This window comes from Cherax quadricarinatus, chromosome 18, assembly GCF_038502225.1.
Source record: "Cherax quadricarinatus isolate ZL_2023a chromosome 18, ASM3850222v1, whole genome shotgun sequence".
Taxonomy (NCBI): domain Eukaryota; kingdom Metazoa; phylum Arthropoda; class Malacostraca; order Decapoda; family Parastacidae; genus Cherax; species Cherax quadricarinatus.
The window spans coordinates 30,472,220-30,483,099 of NC_091309.1; the positions used below are offsets into that span (position 1 = coordinate 30,472,220).

The 10,880-nt window shown below is 39.4% G+C and overlaps 1 protein-coding gene across 7 annotated transcripts in view; it reads left to right on the forward strand.

Moving 5' to 3' along the window:
* Nucleotides 1–10,880, forward strand: part of Tao (Serine/threonine-protein kinase Tao) — a 330,915-nt gene that overhangs the window by 97,366 nt on the left and 222,669 nt on the right. For all 7 annotated transcript variants that reach the window (XM_070086374.1, XM_070086370.1, XM_070086375.1 and 4 more), the window contains exon 5: nt 10,198–10,310. In XM_070086374.1, coding sequence (XP_069942475.1) covers nt 10,198–10,310 — 113 coding nt within the window. The remainder of the gene's footprint in view (nt 1–10,197; nt 10,311–10,880) is intronic.

Genomic DNA, 10,880 nt, shown 5'->3' on the forward strand with positions numbered 1-10,880 from the left:
AAATAGAGATGATTTTGATTGGTTTTAGCACTGGAAATGGCTTGAAACTGAGCTCAAAGTAGCAGAAATGTTAAATTTTTGCCGATATTCAAGAGTAAACAAACGACCTCACACGTCTAATACACGTCAGCTGGTGGGTCTAATATACATTCACAAATATGGTGATGATATTTATACAATTATTACAGTATTGCATAACAGTAAATCTTCTATTTTTTGGTGTGAATAAAAATTCATTATGTGAATAAAAAATCAAAATGGAATTTATTTGTAAAGCCTCAAAACATAACTAATGAACAGAGGAAATGTTAGTTTAGTGCCAGGAATGCCTACATTGTTCATTCTGGACCCTATTTTGAAATTGGAATATTTTGAACTTTGTGTTAAATTGGCCAAATTAACAATTTCCGATCACTTTATTTTGTAGTTGAAACAGTTGACTTGGCGATTTCTTGTGCTCAATCGATAGAATAGAAGTAATACTAGTGAAATAGCTAAGAATTTGGTCGATTGGAATAATGTAATTGGCCTAAAATGGGAGTCAAAGTCGGCAAAATCGCCGATTCGTAAATATCGCTGACACATCAAAATTCGCGAGAGCATAATTTCGTCAATTTTCCACCAAATTTCGTACTTTTTGTTTTATTGCCTTCACAAAAAGATTCTCTACCATTTCATAAGAAAAAATAACATTTTTTTTTTTGAAAATTCTTGGACACTGGTGCATGACTCCAGATTTGGGCCTTGGACCCTGAAAGGGTTAAATTCAGTAATTTATACGGGAGAAGGGGTTACTAGCCCCTTGCTCCCGGCATTTTAGTCGCCTCTTACAACACGCATGGGTTACGGAGGAAGAATTCTGTTCCACTTCCCCATGGAGATAAGAGGAAATGAACAAGAACAAGAACTAGAAAGAAAATAGAAGAAAACCCAGAGGGGTGTGTATATATATGCTTGTACATGTATGTGTAGTGTGACCTAAGTGCAAGTAGAAGTAGCAAGACATACCTGAAATCTTGCATGTTTATGAGACAGACAAAAGACACCAGCAATCCTACCATCATGTAAAACAATTACAGGTTTTCGTTGTACACTCACTTGGCAGGATGGTAGTACCTTCCTGGGCGGTTGCTGTTTACCAACCTACTACCTAGGTAGATTCAAGATATAGTAATTAAACGATCAAATCACAATTCACAAACACAGCTAGGTTGTAGCAGAGAAAGACTGGACACTTATGAAGTACGAATGCTGGGATAGTGGGGTAGTGTCTGGGGGTGGCAGGGGATGGTGGGAGGTCTCCCCGGCTAATCCACAACAAGGAAAAGGGATTTTTTTTTCCTTCCTGCAAACTAAACCATGTTAAATTAATTTTACAACATGTTACATAAAATTGTGTCGTAGTTCTTCAGTTGTGCTATACCCGAATCGTACCAAATAAACTCATGCTAAATGATGGTCTACTGTACATATAAGTACAGTTATTATATGTAGTGTAACTTACCCAGGACAACCCAAAAATTCCAGGCAGAGTTATATACAGTGCTTGTAGATATAAAACATAATGAGCATGACTGGCAAGTAATATGCATTTTTTACTTGATCAGGAATGAGACATGGCAACTTTGCATCATGTGTAATACCTGTTGGTTATGAGCCACTCTGAGACAGAGACAAGCATATGGAAAGACAGACACACACACAGGCAGGCAGAAAGACAGAAAGACAGATAAGCAGAGCTAGATAGACACAGACAGAGACAGATAGATAGACACAGACAGACATGTTTGTGTGTAATAGTGAAAACAAATAAAGCCAAGGTTCTCCGGAGCAGTGCATGATCGGTAGTGTCACTCCACTGCTGCAATGTCAGCAGTTTATTGACACTCGTCAGTTTATTGACACTCGTCATAACACCATGGTTCAAGGATTTTCATATATATACTCCAGCAAGTCTAAAACATAGCTGAGACCTATAAATACCTTGTATATAATTCTAGACAATAGTAAATGACCAAGACAGGTGAAAATGTACACCTGTCCATATGATTGTGACTATTGGAGTACTATTTCAGTACCTAATATTAATGTCAGAATGAAAATTGGCTATGAAATCACAAGAACTACAGGCACCATCCGACTTACGACCAAGTTCAGTTCTGACAAACCGGTCCTAAGTCGAAATGGACGTAAGTCGAACCTTACTACTGAATATCAACATTACATTTTTTAATGACTTTATTTTATTGTTTTATTTTGGTATTTCATTTTTTACTTAACTTTTTATGCTGTTAGTACTGTATTTTATACTGTAAGGTTTAGGATAAACTCTGTGTACAACACAAACGGTTGTTTATTTCCCAGAAATTTGGCATAGAAAACATGATCGTAAGTTGAATGGTCGTATGTCGAGCAGGTCGTAAATCGGATGGGAGGTGTATTATAAATTGTAATTATCAGAACACAAAAATTATATAAATTAAAATAAAAACGAGAAAAAAAGGTATATCGGCAACACTTTTGCAATCGGCAGGACTTGATGTTGCCGTCAGGTGAGCATCCAATGCCAGCTTTGTGGTCTTATATTTTGGTAAGTACTGGTCCTAAAATTTTTTTGGGGTCTTATAACACACAGAAAATTGCCCTCTTTAATTAAAAGAACTTTTTTTTTCCAAAATATTCGGAGCGCTGACATTGAAAACGTAGATCTACGTTTGGACAAATTAACCCTTTCAGGGTCGAGAGGCCCTCTCCTAAACTCGTTCTCAGGGTCGGAAATTTTTCAGAAAAAAAAAAAATTTCTTATGAAATGATAGAGAATCTTTTCCCAATCATAATGACACCAAAAGTATGAAATTTTATGGAAAACTTAGGGAATTATGCTCTCGCGAAGTTAGCGGTCTTGACGATGTTTACACATTGGCGATTTCAGCCACTTTGAACTCTATTTTCAGCCAATTTCAGTGTACTAGCCAACAAAATCATATCTATTTTGCTAGAACTCCATTTTTTCTATTGAATGAGTACAAGAAACCACCCATTTACCGATTTCATGTATCCAATAAAGTGGTCAGAAATTGACAATTTTGTCATTTTCATACAAATTTCAGATGATGCCAATTTCCAAAAAGGGTCCAGAATAAGCAAGACAGACATTCCTGGGACTAAAATAACATTTTCTCTGTTCATTAGTCATGTCCCCAGGCCCCTCTTACATCTCTTTTGCTTTTCACTTTGATTTTTTATTCTCACAAAAAATAGAAGATTTACTGTTATGCAGACTACTGCATTAGTGTAGAAATGGTGTAGAAATGGTATAAATAATATCAGTGCACTTGTGAAAGAATATTAGACTCACCAGTTGACATGTATTGGATGCTTGGCATGATTTGTTTACTTTTGAAATTTGGTAAAAATCAAACATTTCTGCTACTTCGAGCTCAATTTAATGGTACTTTTCATTATGAAACCAATCAAAATCATCTCAATTTCTGTAATATGTCTTCCATTCTATAAAATGAGACCAGGAAAACTAGAATACAACCATAAATACCATACGAAAATACACTGCAAAGTCGCTGTTTTAAACCAAGAACACGGTCGGAGTTTTTTTTTTCTCATTATGCACTGTGTGCTGCAGGAGTTTTTTAATACTGTGCACATTGACCACATAGACCCATTCTTTCATATGTAGGCCTACCAGCTTTCTCTGACTAGATTTGAAGGTGCTAGAATTTAGGCTTTCTAGTACGTCAATAACCCTGGTGCATAAACCATACTAGTACGTCGGAAACCCTGAAAGGGTTAAGAGTTAATGTGAACTGATTACTTGGAGTATCATTAGCGGTAATTTATTTGTAATGGTCTATGGTGCTTTTATTGTAAAGCTACGTAAAAAAATTAGCGGTGATGTGTGTTCTGTACTTCTGTAGTGGAGATGAAGCATTTACAATGGAATGCAAGTTATATAATGAATATGAAACATTTTTGGCTAATATTAGGGGTGTGCCAAATTATTAGTATCAGTATCGGTAGTGTCGGTTAATTTTGATGGTACAGTAGAAAACTTTATCGAGTGATCATAACTCGCATTTTCAACATCAGGCGATTTAAATTCAGGTTTTCATTTCCAATAAGACGTGCAGGTTTTCATTTCCAATAAGGCGTGCAGGAGCGTTATTTATTTCCATTAGAGACAGGCATTTTCATCAAGGAGCATAGGAACATTCCTTTCCATTGGTGGCACGTGAAACTGCCTTTTACGAAAAAACTAGAGGTAATAGAGATACTGAAGGGTGGTGCAGGCATCACAGAGATGGCATGTTTGTTAGGTGTTAGAGAATCAACGATGAGACAGGTTTGCTCTGGAAGATGCCATCGAAAACATAAATCAACAAACATAACATTACTCTTGGATTCAAGGCCACAAAGGATCTTTGCAGTAAAGCATCAAGGGACTTTAAATGTAAGCCCTTGCTTGTTAATTGTTCCAAGAAATTCTCTGCTTTAAAAGGAAAAAACATAAGCACATTGCCTGTTATTTGGAAACCCAATGCCACGGCATGGGTGACTGAGGCCTTTTTATTCCTGAAGCTCATAAGGATGCACCTATCCCTGAAAAATCTTGCATATGGAGTGCTCATCCTTGATAATTGTTGTAGCCTGGAATTTACCCGGAGAGGGTTTTGGGGGTCAACGCCCCCGTGGCCTGGTCTGAGACCAGGCCTCATGGTGGATCAGGGTCTGATCAACCAGGCTGTTGCTGCTGGCCACACATAAGCTGACGTGCAAAGCACAGCCTGGTTGGTCAGGTACTGGCTTAAGGTGCCTGTCCAGTGCCTTCTTGAAGACAGGCAGTGGTCTATTGGTAATCCCCCTTATGTATGCTGAGAGGCAATTGAACAGTCTTGGGCCCCAGACACTTATCATGTTGTCTCTCAGCGTACTCGTGGCGCCCCTGCTTTTCATCGGGGGAAGGTTGCATCTCCTGCCGAGTCTTGCTTTCATATGGAGTGATTTTCGTGTGCAGGTTTGGTATCAATCCCTCCAGGACCTTCCAAGTGTGTATTATCATGTATCTCTCTCGCCTGCGTTCGAGGGAATACAGATCAAGGACCTTCAACCGTTCCCAGTAGTTTAGGTGCCTTACTGTACTTACGTGTGCCCTGAAAGTTCTTTGTACACTCTCCAGGTCTGCAATGTCGCCAGCCTTGAAGGAGGCTGTTAGTGTACAGCAGTATTCCAGCCTAGAGAGAACAAGCGGTTTGAAGAGGATCATCATGGGTTTGGCGTCCCTAGTTTTGAGGGCTCTTATCCATCCTATCATTTTCTTAGCGGATGAGGTAGATGCATTATTGTGGTCTTTGAAGGCGAGATCCTCTGACATTATCACTCCCAGGTCCTTCATATTACTTTTCCGCTCTATTGTATGGTTAGAATTTGTTGTATACTCTGACATATTTTTAATTTCTTCAAGTTTCCCATATGTGAGTAGTTGAAATTTCTCCTCATTGAACTTCGCATTGTTTTGAGTGGCCCATTTGAAGATTTGGTTGATGTCCACTCGGAGTCTCGCAGTGTCTTCGATGGAGGTCACTGCCATCGTAATCTGGGTGTCATCCGCAAAGGAAGACATGGAGGTATGGCTTACATCTGTCTGTCTGTCAGAAATGAGGATGAGGAATAGAATGGGAGTGAGTACTGTGCCTTGTGGAACAGAGCTTTTTACCGTGGCTACCTGGGACTTTACTCTGTTTACTATTACTCTGTGTTCTATTTGTCAGTTTCTCCCATTATTCCTTTATCACGTATTTTGTGTGCTATTACACCATGGTCACACTTGTCGAAAGCTTTTGCAAAGTCTATGTATACTACATCTGTATTTTGTTTATCCTCTACAGCATCCAGGACCTTGTCATAGTGGTCCAGTAGCTGGGACAGGCAGGAGCGACCTGCTCTAAACCCGTGTTTCCCTGGGTTGTGTAATTGATGGGTATATAGGTGGTTGGCTATCTTGCTTCTTAAAACCCTTTCAGAGATTTTTATGATATGGGATGATAGTGCTGTCGGTCTGTAGTTCTTTGCAATTGTTTTACTGCCACCTTTGTGGAGTGGGGCTATGTCTGTTTTTTTAGTGTGTGTGTGGGATGACCACTGTCCAAAAGCCCCTAGCACGTGCTGAAGCTTCTTGCAATTCTTTATGAACACGGAGTTCCACGAGTCTGGGTCTGGGGCAGAGTACATTGGCATGTCATTAATTGCCTATTCAAAATCTTGTAGAGTTAGAATAAAGTCTTCAACTTTTGGAGGATTTAAAGCCAGGTGTCAAGATAGTCTTTTTGCCACCAAATATGGCATCTGTGATACAACCACTGTATCGAGAAACCATCAAAGCGTTTAATGCCGCTGCACACAGTGTGTATGGTACACAAGCTAGTGGCAGCAACTAACGACACAGAGAAGTGCCTGAGTTTTGGTATGATGTATTCTGGTGTATTCTGAAGATTCGCATCTCCTTGTTAGGTAAGGCAAAGTGGTGTCTATGTGGATAATGGAATGAGGGGAAGATGTTTGGTCAAGTGTCCTGCCAGTTGCTGCCCCTCTGGAGGTGGAAGTGTCCTATTTCATTACATAGATTGTATAAAATAAAACTTGTAGAGATAATTCAGATGTGTATGGAAGAATTAGATTACAATGGACATGTGTGTTTACAGTATTGCTGGGAGCCAGCTCTCAACACATCTCCCAGACACAGCTTTACATAACATTATTTTATTACAGTAATGTGCTATTACTGTACTTTTCCTAGTTATTACTGTCACATGCATTCATCTTTCATGCACATTTGTTTGGTGTAAGTGTGGCGAGTTCCTACATGTTTGGTACAATTTGATAAGGATACGTGGCCTTTGTTGTTAAGATGATGACATGTTGACTGTTTGGTACAACATAAGCTGTCAGTGGCTGTATGTACTCCAACAGGAAGGCAGGTGATACTGTTTCTTAACTTTTTTGTAATTAATAATTTTGCTTTGCTTAGGCAAAGCACAAATATTAATTGGTATGTGTTTGGTATAGGTAAGGAGAGTTTCTGCATATTTGGTACAGTTTAGGAAGGAAATTTGTGCTTTTACATTTGTGGACATGCAGTGATTGAATGTATTGATAAACCTTATTCCAGCTTGGCCCATTAAGGCCATGTCAACCCTTTCCATGCACTTCTGTGTCAGCAAGCAACAGCTATAAAATGTAAGGTAATTAGGATGTTATAAAGTGTTGGCATATGGAACATAACCATATTACCATGTTTTCTTCCCTTTACATAATTCTATTTTACACGAGATGAGGATTTTCAGGAATGTACCGCCTGCATTGAGTGTTTACTGAACATCAACAACACAGACAAGTACACTATTAAATACTTCTCACATCCCACACTCACTCTTCCTCAGTTCTTAATTTAACATTCATGCAACATTGTCTTTAGTTTTTACTTAACCCTTTGACTGTTTCAGGTCCCTCTCTGAAACTGTCATTCTATGTCGCCAAATATTCAAAAAAAAAAAAAATTATTTTTTCTTATGAAAATGTTAAGATTATTTTTCTGAGTGTTTTAGTCCAAAAAAAAAATTTTTGCCATCGGTACTTACCGAGATATAGAGCCATGAAGTTTGCAGAAAATGAGCCGCGTATGGCAACAGCGGCGACTGCCGCTCACCCGGTAAACTTTAGTTTACTTGTAATTGAAGGTTTTTTGTTTTTTTCACTATTTTATTTTTTCACATAACTTATGTGGCCTATGAGACCAAAGTAAGGTGCAATGTATATATATACACTCGTTGTATACAACACAACAAGCACACAAACATAATTATCAATATATTGTTTACAAAACTTGTTTACAAAAACAAACAAACAATTCTTCTTCTTCTTCCTCTTCCTCTTCCTCTTCCTCCTCCTCTTCCTCCTCCTCTTCCTCCTCCTCTTCCTCCTCCTCTTCCTCCTCCTCCTCCTCTTCCTCCTCCTCTTCCTCCTCTTCCTCCTCCTCTTCCTCCTCCTCTTCCTCCTCTTCCTCCTCTTCCTCCTCCTCTTCCTCCTCCTCTTCCTCCTCCTCTTCCTCCTCCTCTTCCTCCTCCTCTTCCTCCTCTTCCTCCTCCTCTTCCTCCTCCTCCTCCTCTTCCTCCTCCTCTTCCTCCTCCTCTTCCTCCTCCTCTTCCTCCTCCACTTCCTCCTCTTCCTCCTCCTCCTCTTCTTCTTCCTCCTCTTCTTCTTCTTCCTCCTCTTCTTCTTCTTCCTCCTCCTCCTCCTCCTTGTGTGCGAGTGTGTGGCTTATAATTGTTTTGAGTCAGGAGTCGGCAGCTGTCAAAGTGACATATTGTGTCATTAGTCACTACCCTACCGCCTGTCAAAACAATGGGGTCGGATGCTGCTTCCCCTCCTCCATTCTATCTAATTATCTTTCTCCCTCATTTTATATCTTTCAATCTGTCTCTCTTTCTATCTGTCTGCCTATCTCTGTCTCACAGGTACACATAAATACAAGTATACATAGTGTAAATTACCTAGGATAACCCAAGAAATCCAGACAAAGTGCTATACTCTGCTTGAAGATGTGAGTAAACGTGATGACACAGTCTTGTGGCTCTCTCTGAGACAGAGAGCTAGATGGACAGACAGGGAGCTTGACAGACAGACAAATAGACAGACAGAAATGTTTGTGTACCAGCAAAAACAAAGGGAGGGCAATGGTCATGTAATATTACCCTCCTTTACCCTCATCAAAGTCAGCTCTTATCAGATGTTATCTCCCCTTATCTTGTCACTGTCATGGGGTGGACTTTTTTTTTTCTTGCTTCAAGGGAACAATATTATTACATCTTCTTCTTCCTCCTCCTCCTCCTCCTCTCCTCCTCCTCCTCCTCCTCCTCCTCCTCCTCCTCCTCTTCCTTCCCTCCTCCTCCTCCTCCTCCTCCTCCTCTTCCTCCCCTCCTCCCCCTCCTCCTCCTCCATTGCTTTTGGTCTCAAACTCCTCCAAATCATGAAATTGATCTTCACTGACACTTCCATCTGTGTTAGAGCATCACTTGGGAAGAGAAGAGTCCCAGATTTGCTGGGGAATCACATATTTCTTACCGCTAGACATGCTGAAAAATGACAACTGAAATGGCATTCCCACAATGCACCACTGGCTCCCCGATTTTTTTTATATGGTGCACACTGACCATGGAGACCCATTCTCTCACATGTGGGCCTACCAGCTTTCTCCTGCTTGATTTGAAGCTGCTAGAATTTATGCGTATAAATACGTCAGAAACATTGGCTCGTAAGACGTATTTATACGTCGGAAACAGTCCAAGGGTTAAGGTCACATTCACTTAAGGAGCACAGCATCAGACCTACTAACACAAGCTAGTCACAGCCAACCCACACCCACTCATGTACTTATCTAACCTATTTTTAAAACTACACGATGTCTTAGCTTCTATGACGGTACTCAGGAATTTGTTCCACTCATCCACAACTCTATTACCAAACCGTTGCTTTCCTATATCCTTCCTGAATCTGAATTTTTTTCAACCTAAAACCATTGCTGCAAGTTCTGTCTTGGCTAGATATTTTTAGCACGCTATTTACATCCCCTTTATTTATTCCTGTTTTCCATTTATACACCTCAATCACATCCCCCCTAATTCTTTCCCTTTCTAGAGTGCAGATTCAGGGCCCTCAGTCTATCCTCATAGGGAAGATTTCTGATACTTCAACAAACACCCCTCAAGTTGGTTCATTTAACACTTTGAACATTGAAACTTTTAACTTCGTTTTATTCAGTACATTCTGCTTCACTTCGTTCATAAAATTAACACTAGATTCTTCTTAATATCTTCATTCATATATATGAAATTCAAAAGTGTATTCTTTCTGATTCTTGCTTGCAAGGAAAGTGATAGGATTTCCATAATTAAGATATAATTTCTGTAGAAAAGCTATAATTTCCTACTTCTATTTCTTATTTTGCACCCACTTGAAAGAATTGCTCCACTGAAAAGCCATATCTATAACAGAAAAAATTGAATACTTTTTAAATCTGTGTAAAGCTACTGTCACCAATATCTTGATGTCAGTGTCTTCAACATTGTTCATATTGCTTCTACTATAATGTTTTGCACTAAAATTGATTTGTGCGTTTCCTGTCTGCAGCTGATTTTGGTAGTGCAAGTATTGCGTCTCCTGCTAATAGTTTTGTTGGAACACCATACTGGATGGCTCCTGAGGTCATTTTGGCTATGGATGAAGGACAGTATGATGGAAAGGTAAGAAGTTGTAATGACTGGTGTGTAGGATTTTATACACTAATCAGTGTGAGAGCTACATTGTTTTGTCAGAATGCATTTAATCCTTACTAAGCTCTAATACAAACAAATTCTTTTTTCCTGGCAGATCAGGAGGCCATCCTTTGACCCAACAGGGGTCCTGTTAATGGTTAACGTAACAAGAGAGTAAAGCATGTCTTGAGACAGTTGGTACTATATATTACCAATAATGAGACAAGGATAGCATAAAAAAAAGACATAAAGCTTAAATAAAATCTTGCAGGTAATAATGTACAAGATAATCTGAAGATGTGTATGTCCATAAGTCTAGGTATATTTTAGTTATAGCACCAGGTTAAGTCAGTAGCCATAATCACTGGCAAGAGACATTAAGAACCTCGACTGTCAGAAAAACAAACAGTCAGAAGCCACACTGTGACGAATAGCTAAGAAAGTTGGAAGCCCGACTGTTAAAGGTTTAAGACATTGAATGCCTCAGTATGAATCAGAAGAGTTAGAAATCACTAGTAAAGTTAGAAGCCCAATTGTCTAAGGTTAAGCTTAAGACAC